Here is a 22,545-nt window from a genome sequence, read left to right on the forward strand (position 1 = left end):
TAGCTTTCATGAATGACATCAAGTCATGCCGAGCCAGAATTAAAGATATTTTAAGTGGCCAAAAGGGACTGGATTGATCACAATCATACTGTAGGTACAAGTCATGTCTTGACCGGTTGACTACAGTCCATTTACCAATATAAACACACAGAAACATCATAAATCACTTTTTGGCACCCTGGCCTAAAAACCTGCCAAATCAAACATACTAAGCTGCCCGTTTCCACAACTGAAGAATTTATTTTGGTTATCCATAAAGCACGGATCTCAAAATTTCAGCTTACACAGAAATAACTGAGACGTGTAATAGTAAGTTGAAATTTTTATGTAAACTGAAATGCACTTAGCTTTGCTAGGCAGATTTAAAAAAAACAAAAGACAACTTACTAATAAACGATAATTTGGCCAACTTCTTAAAACACACCCAAGAACTTTTTGGTTCATTGTTTTTGAATCATTCTGTGAAATAAAATCAGTGGCCTATAGGCATGTACATCAACTGTTCTTTAAAATAAATAAATAAATAAATAAAATCTTATGTAACAAGGTTTTTTCCCCACTTTTCCCATTGATTTGAAGGCTTTTTCTCTCCCGACGTAAAACAAACAGCAGTCAATACCTGGTTGTAGAACAAATTTATTCATAAGTAGAGCTGTCACATCACTCTCAAACGTGGCATTTTTGGAAAAAAAAAAAAAAAAAAAAAAAAAATGTAACGCAAAACAGTATTTAATGTAACAATTGACCTTGTGCTAGTGCAGCATTAAGAAAAAAAAAAAAGAAAAAAGTGGAATTAATGGAGACATCTTGAATCGCACAGGGCATTCGGCTTGTCACTCACATACAGGCAAACTTCTCATTTCCAAGAGATGACTCTGGTCCGCCATCTGCTGGTGAACATGGGACATTACATACAAACAGGTCTAAAGATCCCGGCGTTTAATAACAATCTAGATTGACAGCAATCATATATGCAACACAGCCACTTATCTGCAAGCCTAAAACTCATGCCACGGGAGTTGTGGAGAGGATCTCCTTTTTAAAACTTAGTAGCAACAGTAACACTCTTAGAGTGAGAAAAAGCATTTTAGTGGCAAAGGTTCCCCTGAAAAATTTTCCCCCCCTAGTGTTACAAATGCTGATCACAAGAAAAAAAGAAAAAAGAAAAAAATATATATACCGTCTCTGACTGCAAATGACATACATAGCTACCTCTGTAGTATCTGTAACTGCATGACAAAAAATATAGCAGTATACACTGAAAATACAGTTCATTACATTTTTTTTTTTTTTATATCGTATGTACACAAAGAGCATTAAATTATAATACGAGTGAAACGTGAGGATTTGCGGCACAAGCAACTAAACTATTGCATAAGGGGAGAGTGATCACTTGATAAATGTCATCTTTTTATATCCCCGCTGCGTTTTATAACTGAGCTGAGCACGCGCTTTATTAGCAAAGACTCTTTTAATATTAGTTATGCACAAACACATTTTACACACGTGCACTTGTGTTTCTCAAGACTCCCTTTACCATTGTATTGATAGTTGAGAAAGACTAGGAATGCCACCAAAATAAGACTGTGGTGTTTTGGAGGGGAAAAAAAGAAAAGACAAAGAGCCTCACAATCCATGCATGCTACCGCATTTCCCCCCAAAAATACAAACAGCTACAGAAATCCCAGCAAATCCCAGTAAATCCTTAAATCCCGTGATCCCTCGTGACTGCACAGAATATGAGCCTGGTCACATGCAGGGGTCGTAGATGGTCTCAGAGTAACAGTCTTAATTTGCTTTGGAAGCTCTAGCAAAAAACAAACACCCAAAATACAAAAATGAACCCAACACCTTAATGGTTTCACATGCCCAAATAGACCTTAAGCAGAGCCAAAAGGAAGGTCAGCACCATTAGGTGATTTGCTTCGTGTGCACAAACAGAATCAGGCAGATTTGCATTGGGTAAGAGGTGGTCTTTAAAATGATTAGCTTTTAAGAAGGCAGGAATGTGTCATACAGTGAGGAAAGTCCAGTGTTCTCCACTCTGCTGCCTGGGAATGACTGGTGAGCCGAAGTGGCTGGAAGTGCCTCACACAGTGAGAAGAGGAGCTTATACACAGCTAAACAGCAGTTCAACTGATTCAGGAAAAACAAAGATGTTTTTGTTTGTTTTGCATAGCAGGACACACACACACACACACACCTACCTATTACTCCATGTTTTAAATTGTATTTAAATAACTCGCGCTTGTTGGAAAAGACTTCCTTACATTCGCCACTTCAGTCGCTAAATTTAATACAATTTTTCACTGTGAGAGAAAATGTAATCTCAACTTCAGAGAAGTACGCTTGTACCTACTCCCAATTTTACTGAATCCCATCCTCGCTGTGGTTGCCTCTCCTAAGAGCATGTATAGCTGCAAGGCTGCCCTCTAGTGGAAACCCCCCTCCCCCAAAATGAAATACAAAGACTTGAGAGGCTGAAATGTGTGGCGCGTGCATCAGGAGTTTACATCCTCTGCTGCACATTATTACAAGAGAACTTGAGTGAAAACGCATAAACTGCAAGAAATCCGGCACCTTACTAAGATTACCGAACACTTGAAATGCACTCCCCTCAGTAAAGCAGTAACTTGTCTCCCTTCAAAAAAAAAACAATACTAAGACTTATGGTCTAAATAAGAGAATCAAGCATTAAGAGGAAGCATCCGTCAGCTCTGTAGTGACAAATAGCAAAAGCATTTAAGTAGTTTTATACATGGTAAAGGTGCTTTAGTGTATGCTGTTAATATCAAAGGCAAACTTGTGTGGAAATGAGCAAATGCATACAAAGTAGTCCGATATTAGAAAAAAAATAGGTTATGCTGGCCACTCAGAGACTTCGGCAAGGCTGGCTGGTTGTTGACAGAAGAGTGCTGGTGCTTTGTCCACACCCACACACTTTCAGAGCTACAAGTATGTGTCCTGCTCTGTGCTGCTGAGGCTTTGTGTAGATCGCTGAAGAGTAGATTCTTTGGCAGAGGGGAGGTCTGTAGGAGGTGTTTTCTGCTCTCCAGCTGAGTCCGTTTCAGTCTGCGCTGCGGCCTCTGGCGTCACACTGTTGCCTGGAGGCGGGGCAGGCGGTTCTGTGGATGACGATTGAGGGTCACTGAGAAGAGGGTAAGGATTGGGAATCTCCTCTGTGGGCTGGGATTTTTTCATGCTCTTCTTTTTCTTACTCTTCTTCTCCTCCTTGCCCTTCTGCAGCTGTGGGGTAGTCTGAGGCACTTCAAGTACAATGGTGGGGTTCTGCTGCAGGTCCTGACGCCTGGGTGGCTCAGCCAGCATGATGATCCGAGCGCCGTGCATTCTCGGAGGCGGTTTGAAATTGAGCTCCCCGCGGTTCTTCTTCCAGCGCTTGAGCTGGGTGTGATGCTCTCGTTCCACGTCTCGCGCTGTCACCGGCACCTCGAGAATCTGCAAAAGGAAAAATCAAGTCACCCGGTCACTGCTGTGCTCACATGTTCCTTCCATGACTGGCCATTGTACTGAGACTGTGAACTTTGTCTGCAAATGCCAAATGACCGCCACACACAGTCAAGCCGGCGCTACGTATAACAGGGGGTATTGTTTGGGAAGACAGACCCTCACACAAAGCTCGATACAAGGAACCAGACACCATGCAGCCAGCACTCTGGTCAATTTGTCTGTGTGTCACTTTAATTCACTCTCTCAGACTCACTGGTGTTCTCTTGACTACTTGTAGGAACATTTATTGTTCCCTCTAACTCCTCCCTCACAATATGACACAATGCTGTTTACATCACTGTCGAATAATCAGAAACAACTTCTCAATAACAAAGTCAGATCACATGTTTAGAAAACATTGATATCAGCAAAGTAAAATAAACTCCGTTTTTAAATCATATTTTCCTTGATTCTTGGGTAGCCTCACATGACTAGGTAACTCATGTGATGAGAAGCATGATATCTGGGATGTAGTTCCTCCTTGAAAGAGCAAACTAAAGGACAACTAGAGACCATCTTTGGGCATCTATACGACTCGCTGTTAGTGCAATACCTTCAGTTTTTGGAGACAGTTACCACATTCAACTCTAGGCCTGGATTACACTTCTAGAAGCTGCAAATCAAAGATCAGAATCACTGGCAGGACACCGAGAACATTTCAGCCTGAAGGCAAAGCAATCTTGGATAAACCCCTTACCTCTTGAACAAGGAAACCCTCCTGCATGTATCGAGGCTCTATCGCCCTGAGAAGCTCCATGGTCTCATACTGGCCTTGGCAGGCCTTAAGCTTCTCACGAGTTCCCAACATGCACTTGAGTAGCACCAAGCCCACTCGGAAAATTATCTTCACTCCTAAAAGGAGGAAGAAGGAGCCGATGAGTCAATTTCAGAGTAAAGAGGCTCTATGAGGCACCGCTGCAGATACATACCATCGCAGAGGAACATGTCCCAGACGCGCAGCACCGATGCCCAGGGTAGGGTTCTGGAGAAGGCACACATAAACCATTCAGTCATGTAGAGGATGGGGTCGATCTTATGTTTCTCCAGATGCCGGAAGGCTAGAGGGGAGACGCGTCGCAGCAGGGCGAAGAGTATCTCTCCATCTAACTGTATAGCTTCCTGAAAGAGGGAGCGGTGGGACACTCTAAACAAAAAACTTATTGTACTCTGCATTGCTGGTGCTGAAATGAGATATGCACATACACGCTCATCTATTAAATTAAACCAGTCCTTATTTCTACACATTGTTTTCCCATTATGCACGACTACCCAGATTTTGCACTTATGAGGAAACATTTAATTAGCAAACCTTCTTTCATAACATGGAATTCATAACTGCAACAGAAACCAAGAGGAGGCAATTATTACGCAAGAAAGTTTACTCAAACAGCTTACTGAGAAAATAAGTCTGTAAACAGCCCACTGCCTTCATCAGAAAACCATAACCACAGTGCCACTGCGTCACACACACACTGTGGGAAACAAAATACACATTCTAGTTTTGCTGAGCAAAAGGCCTACAAGCAGGAGTGCACAGCTCTGGTAGCAGTGGAGTCAACTGAGGGTATATTCTCTTTGCATTTCCAACACTGAGCCATATCATCATGAACGCTTTCAAGTGTTTCAGTCTCACCAGGCCGGGACTGTAGTAACCAGGAAGATACTTCTCACAGATCTGGACCAGCCCCCAGAAAGCATCCTGTAGAATCACACACACATACACACAATGTAAGGGTAGTTCTTTGTTATACTTAAAGAGGCATTCCAGGGGTCACAGAGAAGCTGGAAAACATTAGAAATGTTCTCTTAAATACAAGATTTTCTATCCATTCTACCCTTATGAAGCACTCGGGCCTCCTTAGGACACTGGCCAAGTTGGTGTGTATAGTGCTATTGTGTCACACAGTGTGGTGTCGAACCAAAATCCTTTCCCAAGCAACTATCCACAATAAAAAGCCATCTTTGCAACACCCCGGACACTTATTTAGCTGGTAATTTACTTAATTGAAATGCTCACCAGGACAGAAAACTGCATGTATATATAACCACCACACACATCTGATAAATCCACTTCAAAGTCTGCTCTCTCTCTTATGTCTGAAGTTCATACTTTAGGTTGTGACGATGCAGTGCCTTACACGTGGAGAATTTTCATTCAACATATTAATTGCTTAGTGCTTTTAATGACCACAAGACTTTCCTCAAACTGAGAGTGTGTCTAAAAATCACACACCATGTCTAACTAAGCTAAACTGAATAAGTGGAATTCATGATTCCATTAGCTGATACTCTGACATACATGCAGAGACTTAATCTGTGGAATGATAGGATTTTTCCAGCGATGCTATCTGCCTCGTTTTTTAGTTCAAAATTTCCAAACCCTTTTACAGTCACCTTGGCTGCTATCATAATCTCAAATTCGATGTATTATTTATACTATGGAGCAGCTCTGGAAATCATCTACAGATTACATCATTTGTACACTCAGTCCCTCTGCAGTTCAGCTCAAAAATACTTTCCCGAGGTCACAAACTAAAACTGAGCCTTACAAAATAAAAGAAACAGCACTATTTCTATTTTTAGTGTGGATTTTAGTTTTAAAGACCATAACAAGTCTTCAAGTGTTCAGATCATCCACACCAAGGGACACAATTTATATGGTGAGTGATGGTGTGTGTTTGTAATGAAGGCAATTCGTACCTCAGCAGGCATGTGCATAAGCAGCACTGCAGCAATAGGAGCCTGGGCCTGGCAGTATCCCTCCTCTGGTCTGTAGAGAGTATAAGCCTTAAGAACACGGAACAGGTCCTTCTGCCTGCGCACACACACACACACACACACACACACACGCAACATTTTAGCATATTCAAATAAGATGCAGTAAACAACTCCCGTGTTGTACGTCACATTGTGGTAGACTGCTCACCCGTGTCCTCCCCGTGACACAAACATCTCGTGAAAAGGAAACTGTCGATGGAGGTCTTTCTCAATTACATCAAGCCATTTGGGGTCTCCCGGCTGGCTATCCAGCTCCTGACAAAAAGAGCATGGGGGACATGAGAGTGAGATCTCTTTGTGATACGGTGTAAGTGATTATATTGTCTTTAAGTAGGAGGACTACAAACCCCCGATTCTTTTTTATAGGATTTAGTGATCTCAGCAATAAATTAAGTTATTCATTCACTACAAAGGTCACTGAATTGTCTAACCACTGCATGAGCAGAGGCTAGTTTTAAACTTTATATTTGAAAAGATTCAAGATCTGCATCATTATTCATTTGATGCTAGCATGCATTTTGAACACTTAACCTGAATAGAAAACAAACCAAAAAAAAAAAAAAAAGATCAATAATAAAAACTGCCATTGCTCCAGCTCTTTGGTAAAAATATCTGGGTTCTCACTCAAATGAGTAATGCTTGTGGATGACCACACTTTCAGTACCAATTTCAAATGAAATTTAAAAATGAAATGAGCTCAAAGTAGAGTTTAAGCAGAGATGTGAGGAGGAAGTGAAAGAGGAAGCTGTCAGACCTGAAACTTTCCTTGGTTCTGCTCTCTCTTCACCTTCCCACCAGACAGGTAGAGCCATGCACGGCCTCTGAGGGCAGGAGGAATTCCTTTCTGGCAACGCAGCCTCACCTGAGTCACAGAACGAAAGGGTTTCCCAAATAAAGCAATATACCAAAGGACCATGGGAGAATGTAGCTTGAGAAAAGCTAAGAGGCAATCTGGTGTGCAGATACAGCAAATGGTTTTCATCAGAGCGCTGCCACTAGTATTTGTTCCCTTTTTTGAATAAGTGTAGTTTTGTACTTAGAAACTAACAGCTTACACTTAGGATGCACTGACTTGTAGCACTGCATGCACTCTAAAAACAGTGATCTGACTTCCTTCTTTTCAGCAATGAAAATGGCCAGTTACTACTTATCTAGATCAATTTATTTGGCAGATGCAAGATCAGAATTTGATCAAAGACGAGCCAAAATTTGGGGATATTCTAACATCTGAGTCTCTTATTAGAGCTTCACTTATACATGTAACATTAAAAACATGCCACGTGATTTATATCTTCAGGATGCAGAAAACAAAACTTTATCTCCCAGGGGGCGACTACTTAAGGTGCATAGAAACATAAACAGAAGTCATACACAAACACTCTACCACCTGTGACTCAGGGAGTAGAGCGGGTCGTCTTCTTATCGGAACAGCAGACTCCTCCAGTATGCGTGCTGGAGTATCATCTTGGGCAAGATACCGAACCCCAAAATGATCTAAAGGCATCCAGCAGCGTGCGAGTGTGTGGAAGGGTTAGGCATAGAAAAAAAGCTTGTTGCTGCAACTGTAGGAAGAACATTATGACCTTCAAAAGGGCCAAAATATACTAAAATGAATGCTGCAAAACATGACGTTGATAAAATTTGATCTCAACTCGTGCCATCTCTCCAAGTTGAGGCTTTGCAATCTTTCAGCAGGAATCACAAACAGGTGTTGTCGCAACAGATTAGCTGACCCGACCTTCACATTTGAGTCCTCTTGAGACTTTTGACTTTACTTGCATTACCCTTTCTGAGCACATTTGTTTGCTCTAAAGCAAAGCTGGCACACTTCCTCAAGAACATTACAGTTCCTACTGTACAATTATTATCAATCATGGGGGCACAATAAAGGATTAGAAACCCTGACCTTTATTAGTACATGTACAGCGAGAAAAGGAACACTTCTCGCCACTAAATTAGCCGTTTCTGTCATGTACTGAGCCACTTTTTGTATTCCTTTTGAAAGAGAATCATTTTATATGAAACCAGTACAATCCCACCCTGAATCTGAAACCGGCAATTTGTCATACAGTATATGCAGTGATACAGGGACGGGGTTGTGTCCTGGCTTGCTGCAGATTCATGGGTGTGAGGTTAAGTTGCAGCTTTACGTCGATTCGCTGAGAGCATTTCACACAGAACCAGCTAGACAAGCGAAGCTGCAAAACAAAGTGTATAAAGTCTGGTCCTTGTGCAATCATTTGAGCGTTACCGTTTGCTTTGTTTGATCATGTGAAAGAGTACCTGTGACTGGGGGGGGACAAAAACAAAAACAAAAACTTCCTAGAAACGACACAATAAAATTCAGCAAACCACCTTCAGAAACTCTTTAAAAGAAACTGATCTGGTGAACTTCACATGGCTAACACCATGAAAGGCATACGACCAAGCCACATGTTTTATGTAACTGATTTAACACCTGGTGCTGACCTTATTGAATCGCTTGATCATCCACTTGTCCCAGTGGCTCAGCATGTCCAGCCACTTCACCTCTCTTTGCCTGAGCACCGCTGGAGGTATATCCTGAGCTCTGGTTACACAACAGGAGGGGAAAAAAATTACAAAGCTCAAATCATTTTTTGCGCTTTTTTTGCTTGAAATGACAGCAAACGACACATCTTCTCTTCTTTTAGCACAGAAATAATTAGACATGTGACAAAAGTTTGCTTGTTTTTGCAATAAGGCAAGTCTGAAATAAGCCTCCAAATTGGCCCAAGCTTTAAAAAGAAAACAATCTCACAAAGACAGTTTATCGTTCTGCATCTGCCATCAGATCTGTGTGTGTGGCCATCACTCATTTGCAGTCAGCGAACTATAAAAGATACAAACTCAAGACCTATTTAATGTCAAAGCTCTCTGATCTGAAGGAGCTGCAGTCAGGATAATTTAACAGTAAAATATTTACAGGCAAGGAGGGAGGGGGGAGTCAAGGACTTTACATTATATTTTCAAACAGAAAAAGAAAACGTAAGCAAGTATAACCTACATTAGGAATTGTGGTCTGATGCTTTACTATGGTATGTAATTATCTCATAGGCACAAGCCTGTAATTGTAGGGCTGAAACGTCTTCAAAGAGCTCTTCTTATTTAAGACAGGCCTCTTCTGGTAACAAAGTGCAGCCTATGTGTTGTAGATCAGTGCAAGACTATACTGCAGCTTCAGCTCCCAGAGCCTTTAAACAATAAAGAGATACGTTTGTTGCCAAACAGTACAAGCTAAACACTGACTATCTACAGAGCTGAGCCAAAAGAGGCCCTCAGCTAAAGAGGCACCAAGAGCTGCGGCTCCAAGCCTGCCAAAACTCCACAAGACAGGAAACTCCCAGCCAGCCGGTGCTTGCCATAACTTTCACCCACTCCTTCCACTGTTTCACTGCTGTCATGCAGGCTTTAGACCCAGCACAAAAAGAAAAACGAAATAGATTTCCTACAAAAGAAAAGGAAGAAAAGGCCAGAGATAAATTAAATCCAAGCATGACACAGACAGCCAGAAGTGCTCGGTCAGCACCCCCACCACCACCACCGCAAAAAACTGTGACAGACTAAACGAAAAACAATTTAACATTACATGGTAGAAATAAGAAGATTAATACGACTCGTTTAATCCTCATCTACGCGTTTACTGCTTGTGGTGACTGTGGCAAACAGAAGGTAATAAAAATAAAAAAAATAAAAAAAAGGAAAGGAAAAAATAGAAACAACACGGTGCCACGCAGCTGGTTGGGAGCTCTGTTTGTCTGAGGCACATAACAACACCTGCACAACTTGTCATCACAACTAATGGACAACAGTAGGCTGCAAATTTACTACCTAATATTATTATTATTATCATTAAGCATGGCAAACCAACACAGATGGCCTCAGAGTTAAAGGAAACTTACGTGTCCTCTGAGTACTTCTGCGCCCCACCAATAAATCCATATTTATCCGTCTGCCTTTCGCTGGCGAAGCCGTTGATCTCAGAGTCGGATCCCAAGGAGCTTTCGTCGTCAATGTGACTGCTGCTAAGAGTCCTGATGCTCCCCGTGTCCACAGATCGACGGCCGTTTTCCATTTTGTCCATGGTAGCATAAGAAGAAGAAGAAAAAAAAAACTAGGCTTCTAGCCGGGACAGCTAACGTCAGCGAGGTTGTGGACAACCCAGTCAAATCTGCTCCTGTGCATATGCAGTCGAGTCAAACTGCACCGACGCCATGATTTCTGGGCGCGAGTTAAACTTTCCAACCGCTGTTTTGTCCGTAAATCTTTTCTAAGGGTGCGTTCCAACCGCTGGGTCACATTAAACTGGTTATGCTTGAGTTAACTTGAATGGGTTTTCCCCCAGTTTTAACATTAGCCAGCTAACTCTGCGTTGCTAACGTACTAAAAGTTAGCCTTAACTGCTTGTGACAACAATCCCAAACTATTTCTACATTGACCCCACCTTCAACGAACCGCCGCTACATTATTGTCTAGTTTTACATAGTTAGCCGATTACTTACTAAACCACCTGGTTAACGAACTAGTACATTTTGTCCTCGGCTAGCTGTGGCTTGGTTTTGCCGTCCTGTCATCCCACCCGAGAACACTATACAGATTTCTACATCTCCTAGTATCCCAAGCCTACCGCCCTCGCCTGGGCTTTAACATCCTAATGTTACGTCTGCCCCTAGCGGCTGCAGAAGAAAGAGGAAGCGAATCCCATGTCTGCTCTTTTCTGTGAGCACATGTGACCTGTCCTAATCCATGTCATGTTGCTAGATTTGCAAACGCAGCAGCAACAAAACCAGACCATTTAAAACTCCTTTATTTCAATGAATGAATCTCGTGGGCTCTACATGTTGTTACAAATTACCACTTAAGTTGCATCACAGAGAAGAAAAAGACTGAAGCAAAAGTGTGAAATCATGACTGCCATCCAGAGTATTATCCTTTTAACCTTTAAGGAGGACACATTGTTTGCACACAATTGTATTAAAAATGCCATATAATGCAAACAAAAATTAATTTTATGACACAACAAACAACAAAATAAAGCAACAAAAAAATCATGTCTTCTTTCTGCAAGGATGGCTCACTTCTTTCTTCCACCTCTCTCCTTCAGTGCCAGATGAATGATCGAACCGTTGCTCATGTTGTAGTAAGCCAGCGAGTTGGAATCCTTGATGAAAATACCCTGAAAAGGAACCAAAAAAAACAAAACAACAACAAATTAATAAATCAGCACTTTATATTAATTAATGCAGATGAGATCAGACATTCCAACAAAGCCATGAGCAAATCTTTACCTCATACTGCAACTTCTGTTTTCCTGCCGGCATGCCTGTAGCTTCATGGATTTTGACTTTAATGACAGACACCTGTGGAGACATTACATTTGCACATCAATAAGAATGCTGTGTGTGAAACCACTTAACCTTAAAGAGAGAAAACAAACCACATGTTGCATACCTGGTCTGTGACTGGGACAGTGAAATTCAGCACCTGGCCATTCAGCTTCCATTCACTCTTGTCCTGCATGTTAGGAACCTGTACTTTAACAGCCACTGGACCCTAGAGACAGGAAAAAGATTCAGACACAAAAACAGATGAAACTACATATCCATGTTCTACTAAGTAGGTTAGCTGTGTTTATTTTCAACTACCACAGCTGGAAACAAAGCCCTATATTACTACCATGTGCACAAAAAGAACTTTTCTTTTTTGCATATCTTTAAATGAATCTGATGGTCACACAAAGTCCCAATCCAGTCTACTGAACCATGAGAGTGATGTGGTAGCACTGGTAAATTATAAATGTAACGTAACACCTTTTCCACACTTTATTGATCCAACAAACCTTGTTTCTACGAAGGAACTCCTCTTCCGGAATCAGGTTATCCTCAGTCTTCATCTTCTTACTGACAGGCTCATCCTCATGAGGTGGGGGTGGGTGGATAGGTGGTGCTGGAGCAGCACTTGGTGGCTGTGGCACAGGTGGAGCAGGAACAAATGCTAGAGGAAGGGGAAAAAATAAGGTTATTTGAATTTAAATATAAAAATAAGGAAAGCTGTGTATAAAAGGTTTGGTTACCAAATTACCCCAAAACAAGTAATATTTTCCCTAACAATGGTCATCTAGTTGTTTCTCATAAGCGCTTTAACCTTATAGAGTTGACGGATGCACAGGCATATCCAGAACACATGATTGATGTAAGATACTATAGCAGCTATAGTATCTTACATCTATAGCTATAGTAGCTTACACGAGTCATGGGATTACGTGCAGACTTTAAACTATGTTCCAGTTTTTAAATTGTCTTCATAAGTATGATTTTATTTGACCTACGATCAATAATTTATGGTATGCTTTTGCTTGAAAATGTGATATTCTAAGGAAAGTGCTTGCAAAAATTAAAAAAAAATTAAATTAAAATACAAAAAAAAACAACACCCTACTGATGGAAAAATATAACACATCAACCAATCAGAAAATTATATGGAACACGTGGCATTCGGTTGCTGAGGAGAAGTTGAGGGAGCAATGGCAAAAGAAAGAACAGCGACACCGATAGCAAGATTTGAGAATTGCAAGCCAGCCTGGAGTTTAAAGGTAGTGTGTAGTCAGGAATAATCAGTGTTGCATCTTATTGTGACACCTGATTGTTTTGTAATTAGTTGTTCAAAAACAATGCCTGAGCCATTACCTGCATTTTATCTAATTCAAGAGCAAAATCAAAAGTAGTAAAAAAACAGCCAACTATACCCTTGACCCTAGGGGGTTAACTTACGGGCTGGAACAACCATGGGAGGTGGTCTGGGAGCCATGATGTGAGGCGCAGAAGGCGGCATGGGAACCACATTAATGCGGGGAGCAGGAATCATGGGCGGCATTGGGGTAATAACTTGTCCTGGTGCAAGACGCACCACAGGAGCCACAGGTGGTCTCGGAATTACAGGTACAGCAGACAAGAGAGTGGTGCGTACTGGTGGTGCCACCTGTTACATAACAACATTACGTGATAAGAAGGTACATATGTACAACAAAAAGCATTCAAATGTATACAATTACAATTTTAACTTACAGAGGGTGGGCGAGGCACCGCTGTGACAGGGGGACTAGGTTTAGGCAAACTGGGTGCAGAGGAGGGGATGGGCTGGTGATGAATTTCACTTGGCTTGCTAGGGCCAATTTTCTCTTTAGTGTCATCTTCTCCCACCAGTCCTTTGGCCTTGTGAATGGCTTCTATCTGCTCTTGCAGGGTAATGTTGGCCTGCGCTGCCTGCTGTGTACGAGCCATGCTTCCAGAGTGGCCATCCCAGGTAACCTGAAATGCAAAAGAATACAATTATTATTGTTATTATTATTGTTAAAGACAGTTTTATAAAAACTGCAGTTACTCAGTGTTTTTACCTTCTCCTCTGGCTTTTGGATTTCTTCTTCCCCAATCTTTTTACCGATGGCCGTCTCTTCCACACCGAAGATATCAGTACGCCTCTCAGCCAGCTGTTTCAAGCTGCTCTCGATATCCAAACCAGGAGCATAAACTTCATCCTCAGTCTGTCTGTCTCTGATGCTGCGGTCTCTTTGCTCCAGCCAGCGTGGATCTAGCAGACCGATACGCATGTGCTCTGGCATCTTACTGGCCGGGATCTTCTCACCGGTAATGGGAGAGATGAGGTACTCGTCTGGAACTGCAACTGAGGGCTGAGGCTTGGATGCTGTAATGAAAAGGTAACATTAGTTAAAAAACAAAAACAAACAAATTGTACAAAGTAAAAACTTGCTCACATAACGAACAGTGTTACCTTTGGGGTCGTAGTCTTTGCGAATGATAACCTGATCTGGAGTTGGAGGCAGTGGAGGTGGCATGGGGGTGTCCGGTGGCAGTGGAGCCTTCATGCCATCATCCTCATCATCAGATCCCTAAAGAAAGCAGCAGGGGATGAATCGATTTTGTTACAAGATCTTAAAGTTTTCTTCTTTTTCTTTCTCCAAGCAGTGGGTTAGAAAAGATGTCATTTAATTAAAAGAAAAACATATAGTATCAAATCTATAACTGGTCAGACACAAACAGCTTGCAATCCGCAGTAATTAATTACTCCATCAGTTCTAACCTCATCCATGTCCTGCACTTGTGTGTCTTGATCAGGCTGTGAAGGCTGGCCTTCACCCCTATCCTCCCGCTCATCATCGTCACCATCACTCTCCACTTCCATCTCTACCTCCTCACTCTCTCCAAACTTCTCATAGCGCTCCTGGATCAGGATGCGAGCGCCGAGCTCCTCTGGTGTGGTAGGTGGTGGGAAGTGGCCTAAGGAATTTGAGATGCCAATAAAGATTAAATGATTGTACCAATATTTACAGGTGGGGGTTACTATTTAAAGATATAGTTACTGTGGTTATAATCACCTTGTTCATTAGGCTGGAAATCCACTGTTTCGACCACTACAAAGTCATGCCAGTCAATTTGGGCATATGCAACTCGTTCTTTCTCCCTTTCCTCCTCCTCCTTCTTCCTCTCGCGCTCCTGGTACTTTGCCCATTCAACACGGTACCTTACCTGATGGTTGGACAACAGGACATATTACAACCATGGGAAAGAGCAAATGTAAACAGTTATTTTGAGAAGCAGTCACTGTTAAAACAGAATACCTGGTCCATAACCTCTTTTGGGTTCTCGGCTTCCTTCTTGAGTTTGGTCAGTAAGCCTTTGGGAGGGATCAGAATCTAAAGGATTAAAGTCGAGAATCAATATAATGCTTAGAAAGTTTAGAATCACCACTTGAATAAATACACACCCAGAGAAGCCCAATCTGTTAAGTCACCTTAGTATACTGCTCCACCAGCTTGGTGAAGTAATTGAAAAGGCTGTGCTGTGGTCGCAAAAAGTCAAACTGGTAGTTCCTCTGTTCCTTCTGCATGAGCTGAGTGAGAAACTGGCGCCCGTTGCGAGCAACAAACTGGGCAGTGAGCTTGACAACATCCAGGTCAAATGCTGAGATTGATGGAGGATCTGCAATGAACTCAAACTCAGGGGGAGGTTCTTTGGGGACCACTGTCTCCTGAATCACCTGTGACTGAACCTAAAAAACATGTAAAATATTAGTCAGGGTCAAAGACTACCAGACCAGTTTTTTTTAATTAAAAAAATAAAAATAAAGTGCAAAGTGAAGTTCAATGACTTACTTTCTGAGGAAGCTGCTGGGACTGTTGCATAGCCTGCTGCATAACTTTGGGCACAGCTGCAGATGGCTCTTGAGCTTTCCCCTCCTTAAATTCATTGACTTTGTGGCGATAGTAGGCATGGTAGGGGTCATTCGGGTTGAGGAAGTTAAACTTTGGATTGTTGATCTCATTCTGACGGATTCTTGCCTCAAATTCAGGCCCGTTCCTGTGAATTGGCAAGAATTAGATATGCCATATACATGAAATCCAGTTACCATTACATATTTAAAAAGCTGCCACATATAAAATAACCAACCTTGCAACAAAGCTGGCTGTCTTGTCAACAATGTTTCGGACCTCGGGAGGTGGATAAATGATACCAACAATAGGTTTTGTGGCTGGCGTTTCTTCTGCTGTTGAATCATTCTGTTGCCGCAAAAGCACATTTGTTAGTTAGAATAAACCAAAGAAGGGTTAGATGAATAAATAAAAGAATAAGGTAAAAACAACAACAGTGGACCACTTAACACCCACCCGATGTTAAAGCTTTTCCAACTATACCAAGTAATATTTCCCCTGCTCTACTACAATTTACAACACTCAAAGCATAGACAACATTTTGAAAAACTTTAAATTTCGCTACAGTAGTCCACACCATACGGTAAAAACTACCAAGTGCTCTGATGAAAGTAGGTCGGTGAATTTTCTACGTGAAAAAATGTGGTTCAGTACAAAACACATTGATCCAAATATCCGTTTTCAATTTAGCAAGTGACAACAAAGTCTCAGCAATTACCTTCAGGTTCGAACTGAGATTTTAGACGTTGTGTGTAGATTTACCATCACAGCTAATTACGGGCTAGCAAGGTTTAATGCTGCGACCTCAAACGTTTAGCGAAAGAAAAAGAAATAGACGCTAGCTGTTCGCCTAAATTCAAAAATCAAAGAGACAGTTCAAAGTATAGAAAGACAAAAATTAACTCAGTTCACAAGTTAGCCGAAAAAAAGCAAGCAGTATGTAGGCTACACTGCTGGCATTAGCTAACTAGCAGCGGTACCCTTACCTTGTTGTTAGCCTCCGGCTGAACGATTTGAACAGGCCCAGGCGGCATAGTTGCGACTTATTGTAAAACTGGAAGTAACCTGCAAACACAAAACCAACAAGAAAAAAATACGTATTTTAAACACTCCTTTTTAGCACATGCTATGTCAACAATAAAGGCTACAGGAGCTAAAAGCTTAAAATTTGCCGTGGTTAAACACACTTACTACGTCGCGCTTTCGTTGACCCAATGGAGATGAATTACTTCCGGAAATAAACCGCACAGCATTGTGGAACTTGGAGTACTTTTTTAGACGTTGCCAAGGAGATAAGGTATCAACAGACTGCACAGTGTTTTTCAGAGCTGTGTCATTTATAAAATAGTTTGTCAGACATGAGTCAGTTGCTGGGTAGTCAGGACTGTATCGAAAGCCTCCGAAAAGACCTGGTTGACCTTCAGGGAGCGATTCTGGACGTGTTTTCTCGAACCGGACCGCTCCGCTTTTCTTCCTGGAAGTTCCCGGACAAGCACTCCTGTAATCTAGACATGGTAGCTCTGCTAGAGCAGTATGACTTTGTGGATGGGGAAGATGCGTTCAATCAGCACTCCCACATTGTTTTACTGGAGTTGGTGGTTGACAGGTAATACATGACAATTTTATTATAAAGCACATATACATGAAAATGCATGTGCCTAACACAGAAAATTAAGAAACATAAAAATGTTAGATGTTTTAATATTGCTATTATTATTACATGCACAGTGAAAATAAACGCGGTTTACACTGTACAATGAAATTCTTATTTTGCCAGTGTCCCGTTGGGCCCATGCCTTGTGGATGTTTGCAAACAGACCTGTACAAATTAGTGCAGTAGCAGATAATGATAGTACAGTAACAGCCAACAGTAGTGTTGGTGTGGGAGCGGGGCAGTGCTGATTGTCTCATTCAGGAGTCCGATGGCCAACAGCTAGAAGCTACAGAGAGTATTAGTGCTTGATTTCAGACTCCTATAGAATCTACCTGAGGGCAAAAGTGTGGAGAGGTGGTGGGTGTGTATTGTCTCTAAAAATGTTGTGAGCCCTTGGTCGTGTAAATGCCGTGTAGTGATGTGAAGGCTGCTCCTGTGATGCACTGTGCAGTTTTTATCTCACGTTGGAGATCCTTCCAGTACCACTCTGTAACTGAGGTGGTGATGATGCGCTCAACTGTATGTTGAGTTGCAAAAAAAATGCTGGAAAAAATGAGGATTTTAGTCGACATGCCAGACTTTCTCAGCCATCTTAGGAAGTACAGTCTTTACTGTGATTTCTTGAGAAACTTCTGGATGTTGTGAGATCTTCCTTAATGTGTGTCCCTTGGAATTTAAAGGTTTTCACCCTCTCTACCTGTCTCACAGATGTCTGCTGTGTGTATGCTGCTTTATCCTTCTCTTCACATAAAAAAATCAAGAGTTGTCGGTCTTATCTGCACTTAGGAAGAGATTATTTTGCCATCAAGCCACCAGTCCTGCCATTTTGTTTTCTATATGCCATCAGTGATCAGCCTAATGATTGCGGTATCATCTGTGAACTTTATAATGCTGCTGTTTGATGAATAGACATGCACAAAATCATTGGTACCCTTCTGTTGAAGGAGGAAAAACTCACACTAATCACTGAAATAACTTGAAACTGACAAAAGAAATAATCAGCAAAAATTGACATTACATTACATAAACACATAATAATTGTTAAAAAAATTTCTTTCCCTCCCTCTCTGGCTGAACAAGACTGCTGCTTCTTGTACAAAGCTCCAGTGCTTACATTGACCGACTGAGGGGCAGCCACAGGAGAGAACAAACGCCACAGAAGGGATGCCTGTCAGTTGGTCTCATAGTCACAAACTACTGGAGTAATTTAGTTCAATTTGCCAACATAAAGGTAGGCAGACTGCTTCATTTTAGTGAAGGCATAATTAAAAATAATGGCATAATGTTGCCAGTTAACTGATAGATCTCAGTGCTTTATGCTGTCTTTCCTTTCTTAGGAGTCTGAACTCAGTAAAAGGCAGATGGAAAGAAAAAGTGATGAGACAAACACTGCATCACCTGTCTCACCTCAAATGAGCTCAAGAACCGACTTTTGCAGGCGTTGCTTGTCTGCTTGGTCTTCAACGAGCACATTTGAAATTTCCCCACAGAATCTCACATCCTCCAGTCCCACCCACAGCAGTCCATGCTCTCCTGTGTTTAGCAGTCAAAACAAAAGCTGCCAGACTGTCGAATCATCACTCATTCCATGCGATGCGTGTCATCAAGTGCAAACTCTTTTGAGAAAGACAGGAGACGCTCTGGTAGACCTGCTTCAGAGCGAGGGCCTGCCCTCATCTCTGCAGCCTCTCTTAGCAGCTGTGGATGACTCTCTGGAGCTGGGACGCATGACAGCAGGCGATGTTTCCCAGTGGGCCAATGAACAGCGCAGGGACACGCGCAGGCTGGAAAAACACCTTCAAGATGTGCGCTGTACGGTGCAGCCTCTTAAAGACAGACTAGCAGCAGCAGAAGAGGAACAGAAAAGATTCAGGTCCCAGCTGGAAAGAGCAGAAAAAGACTTCAACCAAGAGAAGGAAAAGCTTCAAATAAATTCAGTCCAGCTTGAATTTTCGCTGCAGAAAGCACAGAGAGTCATTAAAGAAACAGAGAAAAGGCTACATGAGGAGCAACAGCAACATAAGAGGGGTGAGTGAAATTGTGAATAAACATGATGAGAATTCACTGAGATCACTTTTCTACTTTCACATTTTTGAACACAGACACTATGTCCTTGGAAGAGATGAATTTCAAACTGAAGGAGGAAATAGCCTTGCAGCAAAATACCTTAAAAGCACTGGGTAAGACACGCACCTAAGATTAATCTACAACCTTTCTTTCATTTAAAAAAAAAAGAAAGTATGTTTTGCAGAACACACACAAAATAAATATTTATGCAGGCTAAGAATTTTTTTGTGTGTTAGAACATGAAAAGAAAGGACTGCAGGAGAGTCTGAACACCTTACAAATAGAGGAAGAGGCCTGTTCTAAACTGCAGCACAGGATCCAGCAGTTAGAGAGTCAGATCTCCGACATTCAGCTCCTGCTTGATAAGGAGAAAGCCAAGTACCAGAGTGCCTGCCGTCAGCAAGAGGTCAGCATCACAGCAAGCACCTGATTATTTGTTGTTTTCCACTGGGCACTGTGACAGACTCGCTTATGTGTGAGTCACATAGCAGTAATCAAATAGATTCATACAGGTGTTGTTTGGTTGTGAAATCCAGTCAATGCAGGCAAAGCAGAAGTCTTTGTTAGAGAGAGTCGACGCTCTCGACGAAGAGTGTGAAGAGCTGCGGAAGCAGCTGGGGGAGAGAGAGGAGAGGCAGATCGGCCTACAGAGTCAGCTGCAACAGATGTCAGAGGAGAAGGAAGAACTGCGGGCTCAGCTCACTCAACAGCAGGTAGATCAGAGCTCTTAAATGCACTTTACCCATAGTAATACCCAAAGATGACATGTTTTAACCAAGTAGTATATGCTCCTATATTTTTTCCCCATCAGGACCTGTGTTCGAAGCTCCAAAATGAGAAACAGACCCTACAAACACACACAGATGAGCTAAACAACTGTGTGGATGAGTTGAAGGAATATGTGCAAGCTTTGAGAGAGAGGGAGAGGCTGTTGGTGGCTTTCCCAGAGCTCAGCCCACTGGCTCAACCACAGAGTAGGCCGCTATGAATCACCTACTAACTAACATTACCTGTGTGTATTCAAATAAATGTGGCTTTGCACCTGTCAAGCACTAGTTGACTGCGGCTATTAATACTTCGGAAAGCACAGAGTGCTAGTTTGACAGACTTGGAATTATAAGATCACAAAAATGACCCAGTGCATTTGCAGATGAAAGAGACAGTAAATCGGAAAAATCAGTGCACATTAAAGTATTGCTCTTGTCTTCAATCTTGTCATTTTTAAGGAATATTTCTCATTTTATTCCATGTAAAAAGGTACAGGAAATGTGCTTCTGGATATGCAGCAGCAACTGCAAGCAAATAGCATTCGTATAAAGGTTTTGGAGCAGGAAAATTCCACCCTTCTTAGAAGTCTGGAGAAACTGGGAGAAAGAGCACAACATAATGCAAGCAGGGTAAGTCATTAGGTAGGATTCTTGTGATGCTACATAAATAGAAAACACGCGAATAGACGTATATCATGGATGAATAAACAACTTCAAACAGGGTTTTGTGGTTGTTTATTGCTGAACATCATATATATGCATTTTTAACAGGAAGCCTCCACTCAGCAGACACACACTGCTTCTCTGCCCAGCACACCAACAGAAAAACGTCCAGCGTAAGTATTCTGCTCTTTAGATTAGTCTGAGTGATACTGTGCATCCATTGTTGCCTTCTTCTTTGCTCCACAGGCAGAGCAGTGATGCAGCAAGGCTGGGGTACGTTAACAGAGGAAAGGAAGCAGGAGGAGGAGAGAGTGGTGTGGAGTCAGAGGATCGTGTATCCACCTCCCCCTCGTCCATACAAATCCACCTTCAAACACTCCACCTCAACACAGCGTGCACTGCTGCTAAAAGCCCTGCAAAAGTACACAGCCCTTCTCAACTTTATCACTCCCGGGCCTGGAATCAGAGGAAAAAATGAAACAGTGGAGGTGTGAGCAGAAGCTGCTTTTGCAAGCAATATACCTCATTAAGAATTACTGGCAAAAACTACAAGTGCCTAATTTTCTTTCTACGTAAATTCTGTTTTTTTGAGTTTGTGTGATTACATATTGTTATTATGTACAGTTATGGCAGTTAATATTACAGTTAAGATGGATTGCTCCATAATAAACACATTATTAATAAAGACTGTTTTTCACCGCTGTTAAAATAGGGCAGTTATGGCCCCTGCATATTAGGTTTCATGAAATGTGATATGCTTTCTCAAACAAGCCTGGATGTATCTGAATGGACAGCCTTCCCTCCGGATTGATCACATGGTTCTAAGTAAATAGGTAAAGTACCTTGAACGTCACAGAGACAGATGTCAGTGTCATTGTTTATGTGCTTGCTGACAAGGATGTGGGAGTTTCCAGGGAAACACAAGTGCTTGCTGGTTTCACTGAATTCCTTCTGACCTTCAGGTCAGTCCCTGCAGTGTAAGCTTTCAGTAAAATTGAATTGAATAAACAATCGTGTTAGTATAAACACTGACCTTTTACCAGTTTTACCTGAATGGACACATGACCTGTCATTTCAGTCACTTCACAGACAGCATGTGACCTGAAGGTTAATCCCTAATTGGCTTAACTATAGCTGTGTAATCAAGCATATAATTTAAGGTAATTTTAAGCACTTTCAACCAGTGCCATAGATGTCACTGAAAGTCATCTCTAATGCTATGCTTGACTAAACATTTCATTCTTATGAAGAAAGATATTTTGTCATTCCAATGAGCAGTTTACCATGAATAAATATAAACTATTGTTTATTTAGCTAGTATATACATATGTAAAAAAACAACAACAACAACAACAACTTCAATGTGCCTCTATGATCTAATGGAAAATTTGTGCTTCACCTCATTTAACCTCAGTGTACTGTTGGTGTGTAGCTGTGACTTTCTTGAATAAAGAATGAGTTTGTAGTTTTGAAAACAAACTAAATGTGAATTGTGTTCAATGTCACGATGCAGTCTGTCTTCATTATCAGGCTGGTGCCCACATGACTGCAGGAACTGAGCTCCCTATGGCTGAACAGCCAAAGATTATATCAATATCAAGATTATATAGTGACGAAACGTTTCTCCCACAAAACGCTACGTCCAGATGAACAGAATCAACTTTTGGAGATCCACCGTAGCATAGTTAGAAACCATTTGTAGGCTTAGGTTCTTCCCCAAACTGTTTATGCTTTGATTTTTCCTCCATTTCATAAACAATCATGTCAGTATTGCTTACTGATGTAATTGTAGTTCTTATCTTGTGCTTTTGGCTGGACACAAGCATTCATTGGCATTAGTCATACCCACTTGCCTGGTTCACCTC

The 22,545-nt window shown here is 41.7% G+C and overlaps 4 protein-coding genes across 5 annotated transcripts; 2 read left to right on the forward strand and 2 right to left on the reverse strand.

Annotated features, from left to right (window-relative positions):
• Nucleotides 1–618: 618 nt before the first annotated feature.
• LOC120726076 (TBC1 domain family member 10A-like) lies at nt 619–10,979 on the reverse strand. 2 transcript variants are annotated; one of them, XM_040019358.1, is made up of 9 exons: nt 10,206–10,979; nt 8,755–8,854; nt 7,040–7,147; nt 6,434–6,540; nt 6,208–6,322; nt 5,141–5,206; nt 4,437–4,626; nt 4,205–4,359; nt 619–3,456 (listed from the first exon to the last, which is right to left on the reverse strand). In XM_040019358.1, exons 1-9 carry the CDS (start codon nt 10,385–10,387, stop codon nt 2,950–2,952), a joined length of 1,530 nt encoding a protein of 509 aa, XP_039875292.1. In that variant the 5' UTR covers nt 10,388–10,979; the 3' UTR covers nt 619–2,949. The 2 variants fall into 2 exon arrangements, with proteins under 2 accessions (XP_039875292.1, XP_039875293.1); XM_040019359.1 differs by lacking the exon at nt 10,206–10,979 and adding an exon at nt 9,311–10,186.
• Nucleotides 10,980–11,093: 114 nt separating this feature from the next.
• Nucleotides 11,094–16,835, reverse strand: sf3a1 (splicing factor 3a, subunit 1). The gene is made up of 16 exons (XM_040019348.1): nt 16,721–16,835; nt 16,516–16,594; nt 15,768–15,877; nt 15,473–15,677; nt 15,112–15,369; nt 14,939–15,013; nt 14,696–14,846; nt 14,401–14,597; nt 14,092–14,209; nt 13,697–14,004; nt 13,368–13,610; nt 13,074–13,281; nt 12,143–12,297; nt 11,755–11,856; nt 11,592–11,663; nt 11,094–11,479 (listed from the first exon to the last, which is right to left on the reverse strand). The coding sequence occupies exons 2-16, from the start codon at nt 16,561–16,563 to the stop codon at nt 11,378–11,380; spliced, it is 2,352 nt and encodes a 783-aa protein (XP_039875282.1). The 5' UTR covers nt 16,564–16,594; nt 16,721–16,835; the 3' UTR covers nt 11,094–11,377.
• Nucleotides 16,836–16,869: 34 nt separating this feature from the next.
• LOC120726080 (coiled-coil domain-containing protein 157-like) lies at nt 16,870–17,139 on the forward strand. The gene has a single exon (XM_040019365.1). It carries the CDS (start codon nt 16,888–16,890, stop codon nt 17,137–17,139), a length of 252 nt encoding a protein of 83 aa, XP_039875299.1. The 5' UTR covers nt 16,870–16,887.
• Nucleotides 17,140–19,221: 2,082 nt separating this feature from the next.
• LOC120726077 (coiled-coil domain-containing protein 157-like) lies at nt 19,222–21,580 on the forward strand. The gene is made up of 7 exons (XM_040019361.1): nt 19,222–19,363; nt 19,487–19,656; nt 19,787–19,963; nt 20,062–20,224; nt 20,508–20,647; nt 20,789–20,853; nt 20,927–21,580. Exons 1-7 carry the CDS (start codon nt 19,291–19,293, stop codon nt 21,156–21,158), a joined length of 1,020 nt encoding a protein of 339 aa, XP_039875295.1. The 5' UTR covers nt 19,222–19,290; the 3' UTR covers nt 21,159–21,580.
• The last annotated feature ends 965 nt before the right edge of the window (nt 21,581–22,545 follow it).

Source organism: Simochromis diagramma, unplaced genomic scaffold, assembly GCF_900408965.1.
Source record: "Simochromis diagramma unplaced genomic scaffold, fSimDia1.1 OVJJ01000822.1, whole genome shotgun sequence".
Taxonomy (NCBI): Eukaryota; Metazoa; Chordata; class Actinopteri; order Cichliformes; family Cichlidae; genus Simochromis; species Simochromis diagramma.